Source organism: Cervus canadensis, chromosome 3 (assembly GCF_019320065.1).
Source record: "Cervus canadensis isolate Bull #8, Minnesota chromosome 3, ASM1932006v1, whole genome shotgun sequence".
Lineage (NCBI taxonomy): Eukaryota > Metazoa > Chordata > Mammalia > Artiodactyla > Cervidae > Cervus > Cervus canadensis.
In genome coordinates this window covers 61,002,163-61,028,347 of record NC_057388.1, presented here as the reverse complement: position 1 = coordinate 61,028,347, position 26,185 = coordinate 61,002,163, and the positions used below count along the sequence as shown (strand labels likewise).

The window sequence follows — 26,185 nt, the reverse complement described above, 5'->3', positions numbered from 1 at the left end:
GAGAACAGAGATAACAGGGGAGAGTGTGACCAGGGAGAAAGATGGTGGACTTCATCTTAGATCTGCTGACTCAAAGTATCAGGGCCATATTTGGATGGAAGAGGGCCAACAGGGCTGGAAGCTAGGAGAGGGGTCAGATCTGGAAATGTCACCTTTGAGAGATCACCATGCTGGAGAGATAGTTGATGTTGGGCTGGAGTGATCATCTCAACAACTCAAAAATACCAAAGTGTCTGGTGACTTGTAAGGAGAAAATATATGATCTGGGACTATGGGTGGTAACTCATTATTACACAGTGACATGAAAGTTGGAAGGAAACTAAATGCCAATCAAAGGAGATACTGTGTGTGAAAATATACAAATGCTTACTTGGCTTTTACAATGACCAAGATAGAAGTGATGCTGGCATTCAAATCACAGAAGTGAAGGATATAAAAAATTCTATAATGAAATTGGCAAGACAAAAGTTGTCCTATACAAGTAGCAACAGTATTCTGATAATGAAATAATAATAATTCACATATATTACAGTTATTAGCAGTGCAAAAGTATTCTTTACCCAAAAAAAGATGCTATTTTTTTTTTTTTTTGAAAGAAAGGAAGGAAGGAAAGAAGGCAGGCAGAAAGGAAAGAGATATTTTAAAAGAGCCATTCCTGGCAGTAAGGTCATCCAGGAAATGGTGCTGTCTTGGAAAGTGGGCTAGAGGAAGCATCACTGAGGAAACTCTTGGTACTGCATGCAGAATGGTGAGACTGAAACAGAATGGGCTTCCCACCACTAATTCCTGTCATTGCCTTAGGACTGAAGCCCCTTTTTCTCTTGGCAGGGAATGATGGAGATAGCAGTGTCACTGTCCAATCTTCCCAGGAACCAGTCACACTCCAGGAAGGAGGATGGGGACAGCGGCTTCATCACCCCAACTAGCCAAAGCCACGAGTACAGCAGCAGAAGGGAGCCAGGTTCTAGCCGAAGAATCATGAGGAGCATCTGAGCTTACTTCCAGACACCCTTCTCCAGTTTTTCTCTCCATCAATGGATTGGCAAACACGTACCTACTTGAGACTGGGCAACCATGGTGGACTTCCGATCACACAAAGGAGAAAAAGGCAGACCCAGCTCTGCTTCTCTATCACCCTAGAAAAACAGGAGGTCAAAGTAAATAAGAACAGAAGGCTGAGCCACCCAGATTTTACTTCACAACTTCAGCTGCCACGAAGGCCACTGGTCTTTCTTTTCATTATTACAATGACATTATGTAGTAAGTCCTGCATCCTGTTCTTCTGCATAAAAGACACCAAGAGGCTGAAGCCCTCCAGTGTCCAATCATTCCATCCAACTGCAAAAGCGCATGCTGTTGTATAGAAAGCCTCATCAGGCAGCAATAGGTCTCCTGAGGAAAATAAGCAAAGCAACGCATGCTGTGGCCAAGAGCCAGCAGAGCAGTCAGAATTCTTGTGTGTTCTCCAGTCATCCTGTGCCTACCTGGAGCCTTTCTTGAGCCTGCAGATCCCTCCAGTTGTGGACAGTGTCTGAGACACCGATTCTAACTCGACTGATTCAGAATCATTCTCTGAATGCTACCTAAAGCCATGCACAACTGAATTAAGTGCTTCTGGGGCCTTCCCTGCAGGGCTCAGTGATGATGAAAAGTGGAACAAAAAAGTAGTAGAGTAAATAATTGCTTCTGTTTATCAAGTTAGACAATAATAAAACATGCTCTGGCCAATATGTTCTCAATCTCACCAAAAGGCAAGACTATAATAAGCAAGTGCTATGGAAAGTCTAATTAATGATGGAGATGATTTTAAAGAACGGCTCTGAACCAGAGCTAAATACTTCAGTCACACATCCAGAGGAAAGGGAAAGTGGGTCACGCCTCTGACAGTCACAAAGTTGTGCTTATTCAATTCACAAGAAAAGAATCTGCTGAGGTTAATGGTTACTGACTTTAGCTTGAACCTGGCCTTGCTCCCACCACTTGATCATAGCAAGTGTATTTTTCCCCCTCTACATTTCAGTTTTTTCACCTATAAAATGTGGGATAATAATCCCTATGTCATCAATAATAATGACAACTACATGGAAAAATGTATACAAGTATACAAAGAACAAGTATTCTTTCTCAATAGATATTTCCACTAAGTGAAGATCTGAGAAACATTTATTGAACTTATTACATCTAACTGTTACACTCTGACTATAATAAATATCATCAATGAACTAATGATAAATAAAGAGTAATAACAAGCTAGTTCAATAACCAGGTCTAATTCAAAAACTGAATGTTTTTTCTTTCTAAGGCATATTACCAAAGAGAAAGGAGCTAACTAACACACACATTTAAGATCTATTGAAAAGAAGAAAAAGGAATGGGCATCTGAGGAAGCTGAATAGTGGGGCTCACAGTGGGTGCTGGGACATCCAAGGGTCTCAGGAACAGTCCTGAAGTGGCTTAGTTCTGTACCCTTTCCTGTATTAACAAACCATAGGACACAACGGTCCTTCTGTTTCCAAGTATGCCTTGCTGAGGGCTGCTCTATTGCTCAAGTAGCATGATAAAAAAGAACTTATTCCAAAGCTATTTCTATTTGGGCAATATGATGAGAAGGAAGAGTATTTATAACATAAATGCAGTTGTGCAGATGGTTCACTGGGCTAACTCAGCCAACACAAATAAAACTCACTCTTATCCCTTTTGAAGCATTTTAGTGGGGGTAGCTCAAAAGAATACTAACTGCTTGACTACTAAGACATAAGCATCCATTTGAGTTTTATTTCTGAAAAGTCTAAACATCATTAAGCAACTTATCCTACGGACTTGCCCATACCCATATCACTTACATCCTTTGAATTTAAATAAATACTAATTTCTATAAACCTATTTTAATATAGTGACCTCTGAATTCCCTCTGGAGGACACATACATTTATAAACTGGAAAAAATATGCAGAAATTAATATAGAAGAATGTACTTCTACAGGCGAATCTAGGTTGACTAATACAATATTGTATGACTCCACGACTACTGGCCCTTGTGGAATTATTCATTCACTTTCCTCTTTATTAAAGAGGTCAATGTTTTCAAAAAAAAGGGCAATAGTCTCAGTTGGCACAAAGGAATTTTTTTAGTGAACTCGTTTTTTTTTTTCAGGACAGTGCACAAAAATAAATAACTTTCATTCTTGTGGGAGGGGTTAAGACAGCTGATTTAAGCAATCTACATAAGCTATCTACAAAAGGAACACAATGAATGCCTGGTTCATGAATAAAAAGGTGAATTTGGTTAGAAATACTCAAGTCCCTTTGGCCACTTGGACATCTGTGATAAGCAAGCTGAGGGAGCAATTGGGCAGTTAACTGTTTACAACCTCCCCTTATTTCCTGTCCACATAGCTAGACTACACTTCCCAGAATCTCTGCCAGTTTGTGTTACATAATAAAACAAGAGGAGAGAGGGTATATTTGTACCACAGTTCTGGCCTACAAAATCTCCCATGCCTATGTCTTTACGTCCTTCCTTCTTTTGCTGCCTTGATGTAGATAAGCACCATGGAAGCCATGTAGATGGTAGAGTCTGGATCTAAAAGCGCTGCTTATTGTAAACCATCTGCCAATCAAGAAACACTTGCTGGCACTTTACATGAGTTGGTGATAAAGTTTCATTTTCTGTGTGCTGTTTTACATTTGGGGGTTTGTTTGTTACAGCAGCTATCTGTAAGCAGCAAACCAAGCAAGAGAAACAAAGGTTCTTTCTGTATTGGAACTTTACAGGGCAGATTGCATCTCTCAACACAAGAGCTTCAAAAGATCGCTGGGTGATATCACAAGAGAGTGTTTCCCAGTAGAGAGGAGAAAAGGTAATTAACTGGGGGGACAACAAAAGCATCAAGTTGAACAAAATGCAGCAGTATATACTCATCTTTCACAGGGAAGAAGTTACCAATATGAGGTATGAGCAAATTACTGTAATTCTGGATTTAAGATAAGTAAAGACATCTTTGCCTTCCCCTCTCAGAAATAATCCTCTCAAAACAGAACAAGAAACAACAGAAACACAAACAAGTAGCAGGAGAAATCTGTAAACTCGATCAAAACTATGTGAGGAACAACTGTCAAATGCTGTGAATATCCGGGAGGGGGGATGTAAGATGCCCAGAGAAAAGGCCTATGGCTGCAGATGTCAGATAAAGCTTGAAGAATAGAGGTTTTCAAAATTCACTCAGATAGGAAAAATACCCGACATCCATCATATGTCTCTGGGAAAACCAGAGACAGCAGACACTGATGTGAAGAGCTACTCTGAACCCTACTATAGCTTCAAGAAATAGTAAAGAAGAAAATGCTGAATGAGAAGATATACAAGCATGACAAGAGTGTATGGATAACAGAGACTATACCACGAGCAGCCCTACAGCTGTTGCCTACTGCTGACCAGGAAGAAGGAAATTCGGCTAACACACACGCACACACACCATGTCATAGAAACCTCATAATAAATCATGCCACTTAGAACACTGCTATTCCAGTTTCTCCCTGGCACTTATCTCCTGAAAACTGTTGGTCAAAAAATAATGCATTTTACTCAAAGATGGTAAATAATAATCAAAGGAAGGAAAAGGGGAAGGAAGGGCAGAGGAAGAGGAGATGGAGGTGGAGGAGGAAGGGAAGGAGGAGGAAGAGGTAGCACTATACCAATACCAGGAGGGAAAAAAAAAACTATAGAAAGATACTTTACATGAAAAGAAAAAATAGAAAAAGAAACAGAAAAATAAAAATAACAGATAGGGAACATTCATCAGAAAAAAAACAGTGCCACCAAGTGATGACCAAACATACATACTCCCATTATGGGAAAAAAATTCCTGAAATTATTAAGAACCAGGGCTCAGGGAAACAGGAACTAGCAGAGCTCAGGGAAGATATGGAAAAGAAAAACAGAACCACCACACAAATGAAGATTGTAGTGGAGGCAGCATGAAGGAGAGCTATATTTGATAAAAACACATTAAGAGACATGGAATTCAGGAATGAAAAAAATACCACTCATCAGAGAGTTATAAGACAATTTAAAGGAAAATAACAGAGAAGAAAACAAGAGGGGCAACATACAAATAACTGTTTTTCCTAAAGAAGGAAGCAAATGGAAAAGGAAATCGTTAAAGATTTCATCAATGGAACTTGAATCGATACAGAAAAGGAACACACCAGGCCCAAGAAAAACTATTATAGGGCAATCACTATTGAAATATAGCCTAGTAATGTCACTGGGCTTCAAAGGCAAAGAAAAAATTCTTAGGGCACATAAGCAAAAATACATACCACCTAGACATGAAAATAATTCTAGCATGGCCTCCAATCTCTGCATAGCAACATTCTTAGGTGGAAGTCATTTGAACAAAATCTAAAAAAGACCTCAGCTCAGTTCAGTTCAGTCACTCAGTCATGTCTGACTCTTTGCAACTCCATGGACTGCAGCATACCAGGCCTCCCTCTCCATCACCAACTCCCAGAGTTTACTCAAAGTCATGTCCATTGAGTTGGTGATGCCATCCAACCATCTCATCCTCTGTCGTCCCCTTCTCCTCCCGCCCTCAATCTTTCCCAGCATCAGGGTCTTTTCAAATGAGTCAGCTCTTCACATCAGGTGGCCAAAGTATTGGAGTTTCAGCTTCAGCATCAGTCCTTCCAGTGAATATTCAGGACTGATTTCCTTTAGGATGGACTTGTTGGATCTTCCTGCAGTCCAAGGGACTCTCAAGAGTCTTCCACCACACCATAGTTCAAAAGCATCAATCAAAAAAGACCTCAGGGAAAGGAAATTTGATTCAAAAAATGTCTTACCCAAGCAAACTGTGACCCAAGTATAAAAGCAGTAGAAAAACTTGCAAACACACAGAAATGTGGCTTAAAGCACTCCTAGAAGACACCACTCAAGGAACAACTTTGACCAACCAATAGATGAATGAACCAACCATGGCCAAAGTGCCAGCACTGAGTAGAGCCAAGACAAGAACAACTGGAAAAATTATGCTTTTGCCCAACTTGTTTATTTTCCATCTTTCTGGGTCACATTGTTTTCAGTGTATATTTTGGAAACAGCATATAGTACATGATATAGAATGCTCACTTAGAAAATAGAATTTAGAAATAATACAGCCAACAAACAGTAACAAGAAATTAGTCATGTTATGAAAGGAAAAGGGGAAAAGTGTTGGGAGGTACTGAATAAGCACTAGCTTTCTTATGTGTATAGATGGGGGTGAAAATATACCATTTAAACCTGATATATATATAAAGGAATAGTGAAAGTGAAGTCGCTCAGTCGTGTCCGACTCTTTGAGACCCCATAGACAGTAGCCTACCAGGCTCCATGGGATTCTTCAGGCAAGAATACTGAAGTGGGTTGCCATTTCCTTCTCCAGGGGATCTTCCCGACCCAGGGATTGAACCCAGGTCTCCCGCATTGCAGGCAGACGCTTTAACCTCTGAGCTACCAGGGAAGCCCATAAAGGAATAGAGCTATATCTAAATGACAAAGGTACAGACTACAAGAATTAAGCAAGTTGATAGAACTAGCTGTTGGGGAAGAGGCAAGAGGAAGTAGAAGCCTGCTAATTTTTATCGAAACTATCTAAATAAACAGAGGATATAAAATTTGCATTACCAAGTTAGCCAATATTAAAACTAAAAACATAATATAAAACTTTCAAGTCATCAGAAGAAATAAATACATAATAAGCAGATGGTACAGCCAATATAGTGCACAATTTAAAAATAAGCCACAAAACAGAAATCATAATATAAAATATCATAGTACCTAAGAGCAAAGATTTTTGTCATATCAACAGATGTTAATATGGTTAATTTCAAATACTAAAAGAATCTTAGATTGGCTCATAAAAAAACCCTCAATTATAAGCAATGTTTAAAAAACACATCCAAATCAAAGTGTCTCTGAAAGGTTAGGGTAAAAAGTTAAAAGTAAAAGGTTAAAGTAAAAAGACAAGAGTCTGTTCTTAAAATGAGCTGAATTTGAATTCTAGGTAAAAGCATTGGATAAGACAAAGAAGGAGGCTTTATAATGATAGAGGATTCAGCAAACTATAAAAATCTAGCAATTATGAATATCTAAGAACCAAATAACACAGAATCAACATTCAGGAAGCAAAAACTATGCTACATAGAAACAGAAAATAGTAATAAAAACACCTGTCAGCCCATGAAACATCACATTTTAAAAAATAACATAAAATACCTAAAACGACATAATTGATAAGGAGGCTATGCCTGGTGCTTTATACTTTGCAAGTAGAAGATAAACTGACTTCAAGAGCCATGACCATTCACAAAAATTGATTTTTTTAGTAGGTGAAAAGCAAATTTCACAATAAGGCCCAAACAATGAAAAATTCTGTGATCAAATTTTTTTTCCCTCCACCACCCCGCCCCGTGATCAAATTTTGATAAGTCACAAATCAATTACAAAGTATAAAGCAAAGGAAACTACCACTGGGAAAATCACATAAACAAACACATCCATTTGAAGCAACTCTTAGTAAAGAAAAATCAAAACCCAGATTACAAAATATTTAATAAAGAAAGATTGTGAACACATTGCATATCAGAACCTACAAGATTCATGAGTGACAAAAAGATGAACCCCTAGCCTTATATTTACTAATATTGAATAGGCAGAATGAAAATAAATGAATTGGACATCCAACCTGGGGAGTTAGCAAAAGAAATGAATTAATAATAATCAAGCAGAAGAAATAAATTAATAAAAATGAAAGCAGTAATTTATATCATAAAATAAAAAAGAAATAATCAAATATTCAAATGACCAGCTAACTTTATACAGAAGAGAAAAGACACTGGTATATGAAATAAACAAAAAATGGGAAAACAACCACAAACACAGAGGAAATTAAAAGAATTGTAGGCGATGTTTGTAAAATATAAAAATATACAGCAATACTTAGGAAATGAATCTTCAGAGTTTCTCAAGATGTATTTACCAAAAAGGCAAACTCACAGTTTCTTAAAGTCAGTATTTCATTGAAAAAGGCCTGAGGCAGAGGCTTGGATTTTGTAAAATATGGTTATAAACTGAAGATGTAACTTACTCTTTCAGCAATGCATAGAAGGTCTGGTCTATCAGCACTGAGGCTATGGCCTTATTTTGAAATATAACCCAACATCTAAATGTAATTTTTTCAAAGACTCTACAGTTCCATTGAGATTTCCCATTTGAACTGTCCAATTTTAAATCTATAGTTAAGAGCTAAGGCAACATTTCTCCTACAAGGGTTATTTACCATGGCTTATGGCATCTGGGTTAAAATATTAAGTCAATAAAAATAATTTACTGAATCATAATTGCTAAAAAACATAGTTCCAGTCCAGTGAGCTAACATTCCATTCCCAGTTGGCAAGAAATTCAATATGGTTATTTTCATATTGCCTCTGGTACATTTTCTTTCAATTCAAGCTTATGTTTGTGCAAATAAGGTTTCCTTTAGTGGGAAGAATGTTCATGTTTAAGTAATTTCTCATATACACTCTCTCACAATTAAAAAAGGAACCACTTCATTACCTCAAATTTATGAGTTAACTATGATTTACCTCTAGCTTCAGATTAAAATTCCTAGTTTATAGTGGGTGTATTACAAAAGCAATGATCAAAAAAAAGCATATGATAATGGAAGTAGAGATTACAATTAGAAAAGTAATTTCTGGAAAAAATGGCTCAAAATTAACCCTCAGTTAAGACTGAATTTGGAGTCATTCTTATATATACAACATGGCCACACCTGTGCAATGCTAGCTCCTCTCACCCCTTGGGTTCCCCTTGAGAACCATCTGTGAGGCCAAATGTTGCCCATGGAAGGAGACAGCCACGTGCTGAATGAGGAACCTGCTGGCATACGCACAGAACAGCTTAGCGGGGGCACACAAGTGTACGTGCGTTGGACAATGTTGGACAGAATGTGCACTCTTGGACAGAATGAAGAAAACACTTAATGTGGGGAGGACTCTAAGGAAAAAGGATGGCCCAACCTTCCTTTAAATCCCATGATATCCCCCGAAACAAGTCACAGATAAGACCATTGGGAACCAGAGCAGTGATTTCACTAGTCCCAGGCCACAGGGCAACTGGAATAAGAATTCCAATCAAGGGGCTTCTGAACTTTGCTTAATGTACAGTTAACTCTAGTCCCACCTCAATACCAAATATTGTGTGCAGCTTCAGAAGGAAAAAGACAAACACAGAAATGCCTTCTATAATTTCTACATTCAAATGAGAATCCTGAGAGTAATCCTAAGAATACTTTGCTTCCAAAAATCCGAGTAACCGGTGAAAGGGTATATCTCTTGTCAGTTTAGGGGACAAAGTTGAGACTGGCTAATATGTAATGTTTTATGGAACTTCAGAGGTTTCTGAATCTGTACTGTAACCTCTCTCAGTAAATTAACAAGAACTAATGAATTAACCATATGAACTTGAATTAACTGTAGTTCTGGTCCCACAATCTAGATGCCATTTTGCCTTGAACCTCAGGACCTCACTTCTCAAAGCAGATATTTTAAATGGCAACTCTTCTTGAGATGAGTTTTGCACATGCCTGGGTTTGAGAAGACAGCAGTCTTGGTGCTATGTATTTATTTACCATTTTATTTCTCTACTCCTATGCAGCTTAAAAAAAAATAAAGCAGTGTATCCTCATTAAAGACTCTGATTTTTCTTGTAGAAAACACTACCCTGTGTCTTAGGATATAGTAAGTTTAAATATAATTGGAACAGTAGCTTCAGATAATTTTCTGAACTCAAATTGTTCCAACTGGCTTTGCATTGGACAACATGGGTTTGTCTGCTAGAAAGGAACAGCCCAGTCAATTATAACAGAGAAGCAGGTTACAGTGACTGCCATTTGGTTACCCGATTAGAAAAAAAAGTAAAAGCATACCTCAGATGATATTTTGACAAAAGATTGCCAAAAGGAAATGTTTCCCCCACACCAAACAGAAAGGCATATGATACAGTACCATAACATTCTGAGAATCAGAACGTAGGTGAGAGTCAAACATCACATGACCAGAAGGCCAAAAAATAAAAGCTGTGAACCATCCCTTCAAAAAGAAGATAATTGTAATCACAAAAGTCCTGATTACTGTGTTGCTGAAATATAAAAGTCAGGCTACGCCCACAGATGACACCAGTGGGGGGGGGAAGAAGCAACAAGGTACCTGTCTAAAGAACTCCTCCAGGAGTGACATGGTCCAGCGATGGTGGAGCTCCCACGCTTTTGCTGGATGGCTGATGTCTGCCGTGTGCAACATCAAGGATAATGCTTTTGGCTTTTCAATTCTGTAAACCCAAAGGCCCCAAACACATAATGACCAAACTCACAAAATCTTAGTAAGAGTTTTTAAAATACCACTATTTTTTAAAAACCCCTTCCATTCTCCCATCTCAAAGCCCACTGCTGCTGAACTGGGGGGAAATCATCATTCCATCCTCCAACTGGGACATTTATCAGCATGGTCTCCATGTTTATTGAACTGGACACCTCATAAACTGACTCAAAACCATTTCTGGAATATCTGCCATCATGAAAAAGACAACAAGAATCCAAGACTCACTCACTGACCTTTATTTGTTGCCTCTGCACTGAAGGGATCTTTTAAATTCTCATTAGTGCAAACTGTTACTAGTCTCATTATTTTTTTTAACCCTGATGAGAAATATCCATAATAGGTAATATTCCCATGTGCTCTCCTCCAAGCATCACTATTTTTTTTTTTTCATTTATTTTTATTAGTTGGAGGCTAATTACTTCACAACACTGCAGTGGGGTTTTGTCATACATTGACATGAATCAGCCATGGAGTTACATGTATTCCCCATCCCGATCCCCACTCCCACCTCCCTCTCCACCCGATTCCTCTGGGTCTTCCCAGTGCACCAGGCCCAAGCACTTGTCTCATGCATCCCACCTGGGCTGGTGATCTGTTTCACTATAGATAATATACTAAGCATCACTACTTTATGAGACCATTTAATAAAGTTATATTAAAGGAGGTAAACTTTAAAGGTACAGTGACATGGACAAGTAGGAGGTCAAACACCTATAAAAACACATGAGGTTATAGGCTCACTCACGCTTCTGGCTGTTGAAGAGCAGTCTTCATTGCTTTGATTTGCTGAAAATGACAGGACATATCTGTGGCCATCACCATCTCAATTACCAAGGTCCGAAACTCCCTTTCAGAGATAAATCACAGAGGGAAAAGGGTGGAAGTAAAAAATGGAAAGTAAAAATTAGTTTATCCTTTTCCAGTTCTAATCAAAATCAGTTAATTAGTTGTGATATTTCAAATCTAACGAGTCTTTTAGGTAGACTTTTATGAGAAATAAAAGATTAAAGATGAAGGAAATCACTTATTAGGAACACATGTGGAAAGCACATCATTGGAAAATTAATTCACAGGAAAAATTTCAATGAAACAAAATATAGGAAAGCATTCCTTTTTGCACTGAGCTCAAGATTTGAGAAAAAATTAATTTGGAATTAATCCTAGGAGAGTGACTGATAATGGATGGTGCACACGGGATATAGGGATCCTACTTTTTAAAAGTAAACATTTTTAGAGCAATTTTAGGTTTACAGAAAAATTGAGAAGATAGTACAGAGAGCTCTCATATACCCCTTCTCCCCTACAGTTTCCTTTATTACTAACCTCTTACATTAATGCTGTACATGTGTTATAACTGATGACCAGCATCTACACTTTGCATTCACTCTAGCCCATGATTCGCCCGAGGGACCATTCTCACGTTGCACAGTTCTATGGGGTTAGACAAATGCATCCACTCGCGTTCCTACCATTAATAGTATAAGAATTGTTATACTTATACTTATATACTTATAATTACGTTATACTTAAAATCGTTATACCACACCCTAAAATCCCATATGCTTTGCCTATGCTTACCTTCTTGGCCTTGAACCCCTGTCAAACACTGACCTTTTCACTTTCTCTAAGAACTTTATTGAGGTAGAATTTGCATAGAATAAACTACTTCCACATAGGCTGTATAATTCAATACATTTCAATGTGTTGTGAATAATTTCTCCTACTCTTGTCACTTTTTTTTTAAACCAGTATCATTCAAAGAGCAAAAGTTTTACACTTTAAAATAATTATTTAAGGTTTTATGCTTTGGGGGGTCCTGAGAAATCTCTCACTACTGAAAGGACTTTTCCTCTGGAAGTCTTACCATTTTAATCTTTTATTTTTTTTTTTTTTTGGAACTAAAACAATATGAGTCAATTTTATTTTGCTTTGTATAAGAATAATGTCATCAGACATTTCAGGATTCTTGGCGCTAAAGTGTTTAGAATATAGTGAAACAGTAATGAAAACATACAAAAAATTCTCTTTGATTAAAGAGTGAAAAGTGTCTAGATGAAAAATTTAAAAGGATGTAAAAATTATCAATAAGTAATTTACCTGACTTAGAGATTTATACCAAGGATCCACCAATTATTTTCATTTCCTTTTCACATCAGTTCAGTTCAGTTCAGTCACTCAGTCATGTCTGACTCTTTGTGACCCCACGAGCTAGCATGCCAGGCTTCCCTGTACATCACCAACTCCCGGAGCTTACTCAAACTCATGTCCATCAAGTTGGTGATGCCATCCAACCATCTCATCCTCTGTCGTCCGCTTCTCCTCCCGCCTTCAATCTTCCCATTTTCAGGGTCTTTACCAATGAGTCAGTTCTTTGCATCAGGTGACTAAAGTATTGGAGTTTCAGCTTCAGCATCAGTCCTTCCAATGAATATTCAGGACTGATTTCCGTTAGGATTGACTGATTGGATCTCCTTGTAGTCCAAGGGACTCGCAAAAGTCTTCTCCAACACCACAGTTCAAAAGCATCAATTCTTCAGGGCTGCATCAGGGATGCTTAAAAGCTTTATCTTGGCAACACTAAATCAATCCACTGGTTGTGTTATTTCAGACTAACAGTTTGTTCATTCAATGAACAATTTGTTGATGGTTAGGATTGAACTAACAGGTTACTTTACTGGTTATTCATCCACACCATAAGTATTTGTTGCACTCTTATTATATAAGACACTGTTAGATACAGTTTAGATATAGAGATGGGATCAGATTTGAGAATTCTATAGTAGTTTGAATAGTGTACTTTTGGGGGGGTAATCACCCCCCCAAAAGAAATGTCCATATCCTAACTCCCCAAATCTATGACATTATTTTTGCAGATACAGTTAAGAATTCTGTAAAGAGAAGAGAGTCCTGGGTTATTCATGTGGACCCTAAATGTCTTTTTTTTTTCTTTCTTTTTTTTACTATATGCAAAACAGAAAAAGAGACACAGAAATACAGAACAGACTTTTGAACTTTGTGGGAGAATGTGAGGGTGGGATATTTCAAAAGAACAGCATGTATACTATCTATGGTGAAACAGATCACCAGCCCAGGTGGGATGCATGAGACAAGTGCTCCGGCCTGGTGCACTGGGAAGACCCAGAGGAATCGGGTGGAGAGGGAGGTGGGAGGGGGGATCGGGATTGGGAATACATGTAAATCCATGGCTGATTCATATCAATGCATGACAAAACCCACTGGAAAAAAAAAAAAAAAAGGACATAGGTAAAAACTAGTGAAATCCAAATAAACCATTTTAATCTTTTATTACGTTTAGGTCTATGATCAATTTCAAGATAATTTTTGAGTATGATGTGAGGTAAAGGTAAAAGTTTTTTTTTATATTGATATCCATTTGCTCCAACACCATTTGTTGAAAAGCTTTTCCTTCCCCCATTGAATGCCTCTAGCCAGAAACATACTGGAAGGTTTTGTATAAATCTAGTTTTAACCATTCAGTATTGCCTTGACTGAGACTGCCTTCAGAGACAAAAACATCACAGTCACCTCTTCCTATTAGAGTCTCCAAATTTCAGCACATCTTCAAAATTTGTCCAATTTTGTTTACTCTCTAGAGCCCTCAAGTCATTGGAGGTTGTGTTTGTGTCTCTGTATTTTGTTCACTGTTGTTGATGTTCAGTCACTAAGTCATGTCCAACTCTTTCTGACCCCATGTATTTGTAGCACGCCAGGCTCCCCTGTCCTTCACTATCTTTCATTTTGCTCAGATTCACGCCCATCGAATCAGTGATTCTATCTAACCCATCCTCTGACATCGCCTTCTTCTTTTGCCTTCAATCTTTCCCAGCATCAGGGTCTTTTCCTATGAGTTGGCTCTTCCATCAGGTGGCCAAAGTATTGGAGCTTCAGCATCAGTCCTTCCAATGAATATTCAGGGTTGATTACTTTTAGGATTAACTGATCTGATCTTGCTGTACAAGGGACCCTCAAGAGTCTTCTCCAGCACCACAATTCAAAATCATCAATTCTTTTGCACTCAGCTTTCTTTATGGTCCAACTCTTACATCTGTACATGACTATTGGGAAGACCATAGCTTTGACTATACAGACCTTTGTCAGCAAAGTGATGTCTCTGCTTTTTAATACGCTGTCTAGGTTTGTCATAGCTTTCCTTCCAAGAAGCAAGCATCTTTTAATTTCCTAGCTGCAGTCACTGTCTGCAGTGATTTTGGAGCCAAATAAAATAAAATAAAATAAAATCCACAGCTTACACTTTTCCCCCTTCTATTTGCGATGAAGTGATAGGCCCAGATAACATGATCATTTTATGGATGTTGAGTTTTAAGCCAGCTTTTTCAATCTCCTCTTTTACCTTCATCAAGAGGTTCTTTAGTTTCTCTTTCCTTTCTATCATTAGAGTGGCATCATTTGCATGTTTGAAGCTGTTGATATTTCTCTCAGTAATCTTGATTCCAGCTTGTGATTCATCCAGCCCAGCATTTCACATGATGTACTCTCTGCATATAAATTAAATAAGCAGGGTGACAATATACAGCCTTGTCATACTCCTTTCCCAATTTGGAACCAGTCAGTTGTTCCATGTCCATTTCTAACTTGCTTTTTGATCCACATACAGGTTTCTCAGGAGACAGGTAAGGTGATCTGGCATTACCATCTCTTGAAGAATTTTCCACAGTTTGCTGTGATCCAGACAGTTAAAGGCTTTAGCATAGTCAATGAAACAGAAGTAGATGTTTTTCTGGAATTCCCTTGTTTCCACTATGATTCAACAAAGTTGGCAATTTGATCTTGTTTCTGTCTAGAGTTAATAGTTGCTATTTGCAGAATTGCTTTATGAGCAGGTGAACTGGCATTCCCAGTGTGGGATTTCATGTTTTACCACTTTGCAATGCAGTAAATATATGGTAATATATTCACTTATAAAGTCCTTAAAAAGTCCACTGCACTTATGTATCTAAATAGAATCTACCAAATATTAAATTGCTTTCCTAGAAAGATGTAAAATACTAAATAAATGTCATCTTTGGGTTAATGGGCTTTACTGAGAGCCCTAAAAAAGAAGTTAATATTTTATTTATGAGATAATACCATTGTCTTGAAGCAATGTATCTCAATATTAATAAAATATGATAAAATAATATTTTAAAACATGTCCTTAAATGAAAACTAAATCTATGTAACTCAAGAAGTTATCAACTACAATCTTTTCTTAACTTACAGAATCCCCAAAAACAGGAGTAGCAAAAAAGTATGGCACTATGGGTTATAATTATAAAGACGTTTCCACTGAACCAGAAATTCCTATATCTGAGATGCTCCATGACCTAATTCAACTATATTTCACTCTTTTTGAGATAATAAAGATTGTGCTGACTTAAAAAAGAACAAAAATATATAAGGCTACCACATAAACAGATTTCATTAAACTATATTTTTCAAGTGACTAATTTAACTTTTTATATACTAAATTTACTTATGTCTTGCCACACCATTCATTTTTATAACTTATTTTCATCAGAGGTAGGATTCAAAGTATTCTCAACTAGTACTTCACAAATAACAACCAATAAGAATGCAATTCAGTTCAGTTCAGTTGCTCAGTTGTGTCCAACTCTTTGTGACCCCATGGAATGCAACACACCAGGCCTCCCTGTCCATCACCAACTCCCCAGAGTTTACCCAAACTCATCTCCATTGAGTCAGTGATGCCATCCAACCATCTCATCTTCTGTCATCCCCTTCTCCTCCCGCCTTCGATCTTTCCCAGCATCAGGGTCTTTCCCAATGAGTCAGCTCTTCGCATCAGGTGGCCAAAGTATTGGAGTTTCAGCTTCAACATCAATCCTTCCAATGAACACCCAGGACTGATCTCCTTTAGGATGGACTGGTTGGATCTTCCTGAGTCCAAGTCTCAAGAGTCTTCTCCAACACCACAGTTCAAAAGCATCAATTCTTTGGTGCTCAGCTTTCTTTATAGTCCAACTCTCATATCCATACATGACCACTGGAAAAACCATAGCCTTGACTAGATGGACCTCTGTTGACAAAGTAATGTCTCTGCTTTTTAATATACTGTCTAGGCTGGTCACAACTTTTCTTCCAAGGAGCAAGCATCTTTTAATTTCATGGCTGCAGTCACCATCTGCAGTGATTTTGGAGCCCAAAAAAATAGTCTGCCACTGTTTCCACAGTTTCCCCCATCTATTTGCCATGAAGTGATAGGACCGGATGCCATGATCTTAGTTTTCTGAATGTTGAGCTTTAAGCCAACTTTTTCACTCTCCTCTTTCACTTTCATCAAGAGGCTCTTTAGTTCTTCACTTTCTGCCATAAGGGTGGTGTCATGTGCATATCTGAGGTTATTGATATTTCTCCTGGCGTTCTTGATTCCAACTTGTGCTTCCTCCAGCCCAGCGTTTCTCATGATGTACTCTGCATATAAGTTAAATAAGCAGGGTGACAATATACAGCCTTGACGTACTCCTTTTCCTATTTGGAACCAGTCTGTTGTTCCATGTCCAGTTCTAACTGTTGCTTCCTGACCTGCATACAGGTTTCTCAAGAGGCAGGTCAGGTGTTCTGGTATTCCCATGTCTTTCAGAATTTTCCACAGTTTGTTGTGATCCACACAGTCAAAGGCTTAGACATAGTCAATAAAGCAGAAGTAGATATTTTGCTGGAACTCTCTTGCCTTTTCAATGATCCAGTGGATGTTGGCAATTTGATCTCTGGCTCCTCTGCCTTTTCTAAAACCAGCTTGAACATCTGGAAGTTCATGGTTCACATATTGTTGAAGCCTGGCTTGGAAAATTTTTAGTATTACTTTACAGAGCTAATGATAAATAATTATGATGTTTGCATTGGTTCATATTTATGTATTCCAGTGTGAACTGATATGTTCTGGTATGTTGCAATGATTCTGGGTTTAGATATTGCCAAAACCAGCCTAATAAAAATCAGGGCTAGTGTTAGGGTTAGGGTTAGTGTACTAACATAGCAGTACACTAAACAATGAATGAAGCTCATGATCATAGCAAAGTGGAAGCAAAAATAACATAACTAAATTCTGACAAACATATAGTTAAGTAGAAATAGAAAATCCTTAACAAAACTATAGCTAATAGAAGTGGCATATCTGTACTTTGAAAATAGGTTAAGAGGCAATTATGCCCATCCAGCCATAATTCCCATATGTTCACAAATCCCACAGGCCAGCAGTCTCAGCACATTACCTGCAAGCAATTTGACAAAGTTCAACAAGAACCTTAAAACATCAAACATTCTGTGATCCATTAATTCTACATATAAGAATACATTAAAGAGATATTCATTGTAAGATTCTTCATAATAACCCAAACACACAAATGCACCCATACTCACACATTCAAAACTAATTATGGCACTTCCACAGATGGAATATTATGCAGCCATTTAGTATAATATTTTAATCTCTATGGGATAGTGGCCATGAGAATATATCACACAGACTTCCAACTTCAGGACTGTAAGTGGCCATGGGCCTCAGCTACTATATTCTGACAACTATTGCCATTTTTGCCCAAGGTCATGTTTCCCTGGGCTGCATCAGGTGACTGAGGATATCTCTTCCTGGGAGACATGGAACTCCTCTGGTGGCTGACTGTGGCTCAAGAACTTCCTGACAGCCTTGCTGAACTTTCTTTAGGATTCACGGAGCTCTAGAGTGCACCTACCCGACTTTACCTCCCTATATCCCTCCCCTGGGATAAGAAAAGTAAGGAAGAAAAGAAGGGAGGGTGGGAAGAAAGAAAGAAAGAAAAAAAAGAGGTAATTATGCAAGCTCTGGAGCGCTTCATTAGACTGTCCTGGGACCAGGAACATACACTATCTACACAAGCACAAATACTTCAAAACCAGGACATATCTGAATATGTGTAAAGCTGTTCTCTGCCACATTCAAATCTTTCATTATACTTTTACAAACATTTAAATTGGACAGAGGGCTCCTTTTTCTGAAAGATTTGCATTGATTCACTGAAATGCTCTGCATTTTTAGATGCTTCTTAAATCTGCCATTTTCCAATAAAATCCAAGACAAATACTCCTCTATGTTTTAATGAACTAGAGCTGCATGGAAACTAATAGCCAGCTCTTCCTGAAAATCAAGTTTCCGATTTGTTGTTCAGAATAGCTTATTTCTCTGAATCCTTGTAGAATGGCACAGAGATATTCAATAAACAAATCATTTAATTAAAATACAAGTATTATTTGCACCACAGTAGATTCAGAAGTTTTTAAGCATTTAAATAACTTTTCCAACAAGTTTTGAAACACCTTGACCGTACGTTAACAGCTACAATGATCCGCAGGCTTGCTATATGTATCACAAAGTGAATTAAGCATTTTAGATGGATTTTAGCATTTATTATTACCCTAACCAAATTATAAGGTAAATGTTATTATAAGTTTTCTAGAAATTAAATTTTTAAAAGGTGTTATGGGGCTGAGTAGCTTCCCAACCGACATATAGCTAATAAATGATTGTGTTCACATTCAAACTCAGGTCTACCCAAGTTTAAAGACACACACAGCATCATTTAGGTGACAGAATTAAGTACCCATGATTATTTTACAGTGTCAATTTCCTTAGCAAATTTTGAAAGATTTTTTTAAGAAGTCCAATCAAAAATAAAATGACAAAAATATGTTAAATGATAAAATTCATTTAAGATCAAAACAACACTAGTTTCCTAAGGTAACCAATAGCAAATATGTCCAAAGTGCCTATAATATATTTGAATATTTGTGTCAAGAAAAAAAGAGAGAAATAAACAGCAATAAAAACTTCAGAGTATTATTTCTTCAAAATAAGTGCACGTCATCTCTCTCACCATTCCTTACCTGGCTTCCAAAACTCTCCTGTGGCTCATCCTTACCTCCAGTCATCCTTCGAGAGGTTGATCAAAATATTCATTTCCTCATCCTCCTGCAGAAGGCGATAGGCTGCACTTAAATGGTGATTTTCTAAAACAGACCTATCGTTGTACAGAATCGCTGGGTCAGACCTGAACAGAAAGCCAAGAAAAATAATTTAGGATGTTGAACAGCTGAGAGTTTTCAGGTAACTCTCCTAAAGGTAGAAATACACCATCTCTTTATCCTATTTTAGCAATTAACTTTGCCCTCATGTCATTTATATCAATCAAAAAGCTAACACCAACATTACAAATTATCAATTGATGTTTGCAGGGTATTGAAATGTCAACATATGGCTATTATTTCACATGTGATATCCAACTTGAGAACTCTCTAAAAATTATTCTATAACAAGACCTCAATTAACTGTAGTGGTGGCAAATGTGATTTTTTTTTTTTAAATGCAAGTCATGTCAAACTTCCTTATATTTTCTGAATTGATTATTTTTCTTTTATTCAATGATAGAATGTGTTTATTTGTTTTAGTTGTAATTCTCTGAACACATACCACCTGGCAGGTATAGTTAGCAAGTTCTTTTGTTAGTAGCTTGATCTTAAAAAATTTTGCCAAGTGAAAGTCATACATGGGAAGTTGAGAATAAAAAATATAAGGGTTATATGACGATTGTTATTCACTTCTTCAAACAGCTGAATGACACCAACATAGGGAGGTGTACTATTTTAATACATTTAATTTAATGAAACTTTAGATTATTAGAGCTTGTTCATTTCTCATGAAGGAAGCTGAGCCCCAGATATATAAACTGAGAGTGTGCAGAGCTCCACAGTGGCTTTTAGGGTTTGAATAAAGGCAATGTATTCTGACAGTTCAGCCGTTTCTCCTCAATATAACTTCCAACTATCATCTGCATTCCAAATTTTGGAATGTATGTAGAATACCTTGAAAGTGTTAGGCTCAACAGTCTGCCCATCGAAGAGCAAAGAACCTAGTCACATATTTAGTTTCCTAAACAAGGATCTCATAGGCTTTGGATAAAATTAAGTTAAAGAAGATGAAAGTTTAAATTTCATTCCAAACCAAGCTCAACTGAACCCTCTGGAATTTTCCCACTCCAGTGGAGATAATACAAAACAAGCAAATGCCAAGGAGGTGGAAGATCTAGTCTTATATCCATTGAGTAAGTAAGGCACCAATTGATGGGTATTTTGTGACATTAAGCTATTTTTTTAACTACTGTAATTAAGCCATTTTCCTCTGAGTTGTGACTAGTTTTGACATTGCTCTCCAGCCAAGATCCAGGTACAAATGTCCCACCCAACTCTCTTCCTTCAGCAGGTGCTATTCACCACCATCTCTGTCTAAGGCTCCACTGGCAGATACCTATTAAACAGAGATGCTCTGTGGAATCCCTGTATTCAAAGATCTTACAACAAAGCTACAGAAAGCTGCTCCACAGCAGCGAAGAGAGACACTCTATGAGGAGGCAGAAAGCAGAAAATGAAGCATGTGGCTGAAGACCTTTTGTCCGCTTCCATTCTATTGAAATGCCCTTCAGAAGAGATCAGATGATACTGTCTTCTTTTGTATACCCCATAATTAAGTGCTGGCTTCATTAAACACATGTAGAATGACTTAACGAACACAAATATATCTGGAGTGTGCACCTGCTTTTTTCAAGTGAAATCAGCAAGCATTTTAGTCTTAAACTCAACCCTCTCTACAATATTCTTTCTCTATGTCTCACCACCTTTTTCCAGCTCTACTTTCTTTTGATTTCTATGTCAAGATCCAATTAATCCTACTGTCAAGAGTCTCTCCAGTTCTACATCATTGTCTTAAGAGAGGTTAAGTTATTAGACCAGGAGAAGGCAGATAAGGTTTTACCCTAAATGGAAATGACAATTGACTGTACTGCTTGCCTGGAATTCTGTGCTGAGAAGAATACTAAGGATAAATCTGCAGTTTGGTAAGAAAAAAATTACCAAAATCGATTTGTGATGTCTGTTACAGCGAAGAGGTTCTGAGGGAGGCACCTGGACCTGTATTTAATATGCCCCACAGAGGTTTGTGTCTACCTGTGAGGCTCCTTACAGAGGGTGCAAAGTGGCCTACATGAGACCACCTAAGTCCCAAAGCCTTGTGTTGGGGAGTGACATACCCACTGAACAGGGCAGAGATGAAATCAGGGAGGATGAGAAAAGTATCAGCAGAATCCCTGAGGTCAGAGGGTAAGATGGCTCTGCTATTGCTAATGTCAAGAAAATTACTTCAATCCTTGCCTGTCCTCCCTGATTTAGTCTACATGGTATCTGCACCTTTATGTAAATTGTTTCACCTCCTATTAGAAATGGGTACAGTATGCATGGTTAGATGGCACCACCAACTCAATGGACATGAAACTTGAGCAAACTCTGGGAGATAGTGGAAGACAGGGAAGCCTGATGTGCTGCAGTCCATGGGGTCACAAAGAGTTGCACATGACTTAGGGACTGAACGACAACAAAGAGTATGCATAGCCCATACATACAAAAATAGCTAGCATTAGACTAGAGAACAGATCTTCCCTGGTGACTCAGGTGGTAAAGAATCTGCTTGCAATGCAGGAGACGCAAGAGATGTGGGTTCGATCCCTGGGTTGGGAAGATCCCCTGAAGCAGGGAATGGCAACCCACTCCAGTATTCTTGCCTGGAGAATTCCATGGACAAAGGAGCCTGGTGAGCTACAGTTCATGGGGTCGAAAAGAGTTGGACATGATTGAAGTGACTAAGAGAAGTATATCCATATTTAATGTGAATAACATAGGAGAATCAGGAGCAAATGGTTTCTTTAATTCTTAGGTTTTGATTGAAGCTGACCCAGCTGATCTCTTGTTATATAAGTTCATTTCTTTTTCCTTCAGAAACTCAAAATAGAGCCACCATGCAAAAGAAAGGTGGCTGCCCCTCTCAGACTTCCACACTCTATCCCTGACCCCTCTTGCCTCTTTTCCAAATATTTCAACATCCTCACCGGGTCTGAATGTGGAAATTGTTGGTGGTTCCGGTGTGCTCGTAGTCATGGATGGCAGCTGAGAAGATTATAGCAAAGATCTCCAGCTCCGTCAGCCAGTTCTGAAAAGGAGATTACAGAGCAATCACATAATCTGCCTGCTTCTCAGACAAAGTCTTCAGCTTGCTGACAACACACCCACATTGCTGCCTATCCACCCTGCAGCTGGCAAGCTATTGCCAAACACACATTTCTGACAGACAGAAATGGTTTTTTTTTCTTCTTCTGTAAGGAGACTGGGGAATGTGTGATTTGAAAACAGCATGCCTAGCACGGTTGAGAGAGCTAACTAGTAGTTTTTTTTTTTTCAAAGAAGCAAAAAATAATGAATGTGAGACTTTAACAGTTCTCATTCCATCCTTTACCAAATGTCAAATAAAGTTCCTGAGTAGACACAGAAAAAAAAAATTTAAGTTTCAACACAATACCAAAACTAAGAGTAACAGATAACCTAGTGCTTATCTACTAGAAGATGGGTAGTAGATATAGTGGAAAGACAACATTTGGTCTTCTGCCAAATAATGTTTGGTCTCTGGGTTGCAGTCAACCGATCTATGTTTGAAGAAACCTGTCCCTATCCATGTTACCAAAACTGGCTGTAGTTCAGTGGTCTTCAAAGTGTGTTCCCTGTAACAGTAGAGTTAGCATCACCTGGAAGGTTGTTAGAAATGCAAACCCTCACCCCAGTCCCACTGGGATCAGAAACTCTGGGTTGCAGCCCACTGATCTGTGTTATACTAAGCCATACAGATAATTATGATGCATGCTGAAGTTTGAGAACCACTGCTCTGTTTGAAGCTCCCTCAACTGACTTCTATTTCAGAGACTCTGGATTCACTGGTGCCTCCCCTCGCTTCTGTAAACCACGCTACCTGATGCCCACAGGATGGAACATTTGTACTGTCAGCTCACCTGTTGGTATCACTGCTTACCTTTGTGCTAGTTGAGTTAATGATTACAAGCTTCAGTGTGATTTATTTCAAATGCAATTTTGACAAATTGTACTTATTATTACAATTATATAATAAAATATAACCTAAACTAATAAAATATGAACACAAAAGGTTATGTCCACAGAAGTTCAATGCTTTGCACAGTCACTAAAAGAACTGGTGTCTTAATAGATGTGATCACTGGGAAACAGTAGAAAAAAATTATAAAAATTTTAGGGAGATTCTGCACTCAGTTTTCTTCATGAAATCTTTAAGTTCCCATTCCTTCGAAGAAATAAAACTAGAAGTCTTAGACAGAGGCAGGGTTAAGGTGATGCAAATATGAGTACCTAAATTGGAAGAATTCAGAAAGCAGCCAGGGACTTCCCTGGTGGTCCAGTGGTTAAGACTCCACACTTCCATTGCAGGGGACATATGTTTGACCCCTAATTGGGGAACTAGGACACCCTATGCCCCACAGTGAGGTCAAACATTTTAAAAATAAGTAAATAATGTAAATGAAATTTAGTTTAAAAAAGAAAGCAGCCTGGGTTCTCTATTAAAGATCAGTGAATAAAATATATTTATTTGATTTGTTAACAAAAATGATTTAAAAGCGAACAGGTAATTTCTAATAATTCTCACTCTAACTTTTTTTCAACTAATTACTAATTTTGGTCTTCACCTAACTACTGAAATCATTGCCTTCTTTGAAGATAATGACTACATTGAACTACAGCCAATTTTGGTGATGTGGATGGGGACAGGTTTCTTCAAACATCAGCAGGTACAAAGGAAAAATAAACAAACTACATATAACCTATGAAGAAAAGACTTCAAAGTTAGGGAAAGAATGAGTACAGAAAAAAACTCAGGAAAAAACCTATATTTTAAAAAATGACTTGTAGCAGAATCCAGCATGAAATGTCAGGAAACATTTTGGCATTCTTGATAATACATCTCAAAAAGTCAAACTAACATACCAAGAACAAAAAGACACAGGAGAAAAAAGAATAAGATGAAAAATCAACAAAATTAAGTGAAAAAAAGATTGGCAAATAAAATCTTGACAAGTGCAAGAAAACAGTAAAACTATCCTGAAAGCAGCAAAAGACATCCTCCTCGGGGTTAACACTTATGGGAGCTTCCCATTGAGTTTGCCTGTTTACACAAAGAAACTCATGCAATACACACAACTCCATACAGGTAGGTACTCTTTTCATCCCTACTTCATAGACGAGAAAACAGATTAGGAGAGGTTCAGTAACTTACCCAAGGTCTCATGGCTAGTCCTGAGACAAGCCACACACTCCAGAGTTCTTACTTTATAATCTTTAAGTCACTATTCCTTTGGGTCACTGTTTATATGTTTACTCGGTTTTTCATAAAATTGCATAGTTATGATTTTATATTACAAATATTCTTGATATTTTTCATTCACATATATTTTTCTTCTTTTGGCAATGTCTTTCTTTTCTTCCCTAATACCCTGTCTCCACTCATTTATCCTAACTTCCTCTATCTATTTCCCCCCACTGACATATCTCTTTCTCCAAGCTCATGTCAAGTTAATAATTTAACATTTTAAGATAAGATTATGAATGGGAGACAGTGTACCATCTAAACAATCTGAATCACAGAGCCTCAGTTCAACCAGCAGAAGGTGTCTAAATAACTGCACAATCACAGTTCTCACAAATATCAGTGTAACTCCCTTCCTTATCCAAATATACGGACAAAATTATATCTTAAGTATAACTTACTTCTAATAAATCAAAACCAATGAACTATTAAATGAACATACAACAAACAATAAAAACATAATGAAGCCTGGACTGAACAAGGATGGAATCAGGCATTTTCAGAATGAACAACGGGACAAGTACCAGTGGCAAAAGCCGATTCATCGTAAGGAAATGATTCCCTTTAGTGGAGCAGGAAAGTGAAAGTGAAAGTGAAGGTCGCTCAGTCGTGTCTGACTCTTTGCGACCCCATGGACAATACAGTCCATAGAATTCTCCAGGCCAGAATACTGGAGTGGATAACCTTTCCCTTTTTCAGGGATCAAACCGGGGTCTCCCGCATTGCAGGCGGATTCTTTACCAACTGAGCCACAAGGGAAGCCCAAGAATACTGGAGTGGGTAGCCTATCCCTTCTCCAGCAGATCTTTCTGACCCAGGAATCGAACCGGGGTCTCCTGCATTTCAGGCAGCTTCCTTACTAACTGAGCTATGAGGGAAGCCCAGTGGAGCAGGAGTGAGGGTTGATTAGGGCCCTATGATGACAGGCATTAAAAGCCAGGATGAAGAATACAAATCAGGTTTATTAGGCAGTGAAGTTTACATGCAAAAAATAATATGTTCAGCATGCTATTGAGAGAGAGATAGAAAAGCAGAGAGCACAAAGTGCTGGGAGCCGGCACACGAGATCCCACCCATGACAAGGTCACGAGGAGAAAGCCTGACACTCAAGGCAGATCAGGTTTTCAGGGATTTCGAAAAGCTGCCCGCGGCACTCACCTTAAAGATGATATCTGTCTTTCTGATGCCTGCCTCAGTAGACTACTCCCTAATTTCTGTGACACAGGCAGAGGGCCTTCCCCGATCTCTTCCCAAATAAGAATCATTTAGAACTTTAATCAATAAGTTTCCCAGATGGTGGTATTTTATGAGCTTATCCAGGGTGAAAGGAGTGTTTTAATTTAAACCCCTTTGCTGGTAGTTTGTTAGCCAAATGCATTTATGCCCTTGGTACTAATATGCATGATTGCTTATAATATCCTAATCATAAAATAGCATAAAGAACCTGATTATATAAAAGCCCTAATAGACATAGAGCATTTCT

The 26,185-nt window shown here is 38.0% G+C and overlaps 1 protein-coding gene across 10 annotated transcripts in view; it reads right to left on the bottom strand.

Moving 5' to 3' along the window:
- PDE1C (phosphodiesterase 1C) overlaps positions 1-26,185 on the bottom strand; it is a 506,697-nt gene that overhangs the window by 77,181 nt on the left and 403,331 nt on the right. For all 10 annotated transcript variants that reach the window (XM_043463250.1, XM_043463251.1, XM_043463259.1 and 7 more), the window contains 5 exons: positions 22,370-22,470; positions 19,358-19,486; positions 11,167-11,268; positions 10,251-10,371; positions 1,055-1,136 (listed from right to left, as the gene is read on the bottom strand). In XM_043463250.1, the coding sequence (XP_043319185.1) occupies positions 1,055-1,136; positions 10,251-10,371; positions 11,167-11,268; positions 19,358-19,486; positions 22,370-22,470 (535 nt within the window). The remainder of the gene's footprint in view (positions 1-1,054; positions 1,137-10,250; positions 10,372-11,166; positions 11,269-19,357; positions 19,487-22,369; positions 22,471-26,185) is intronic.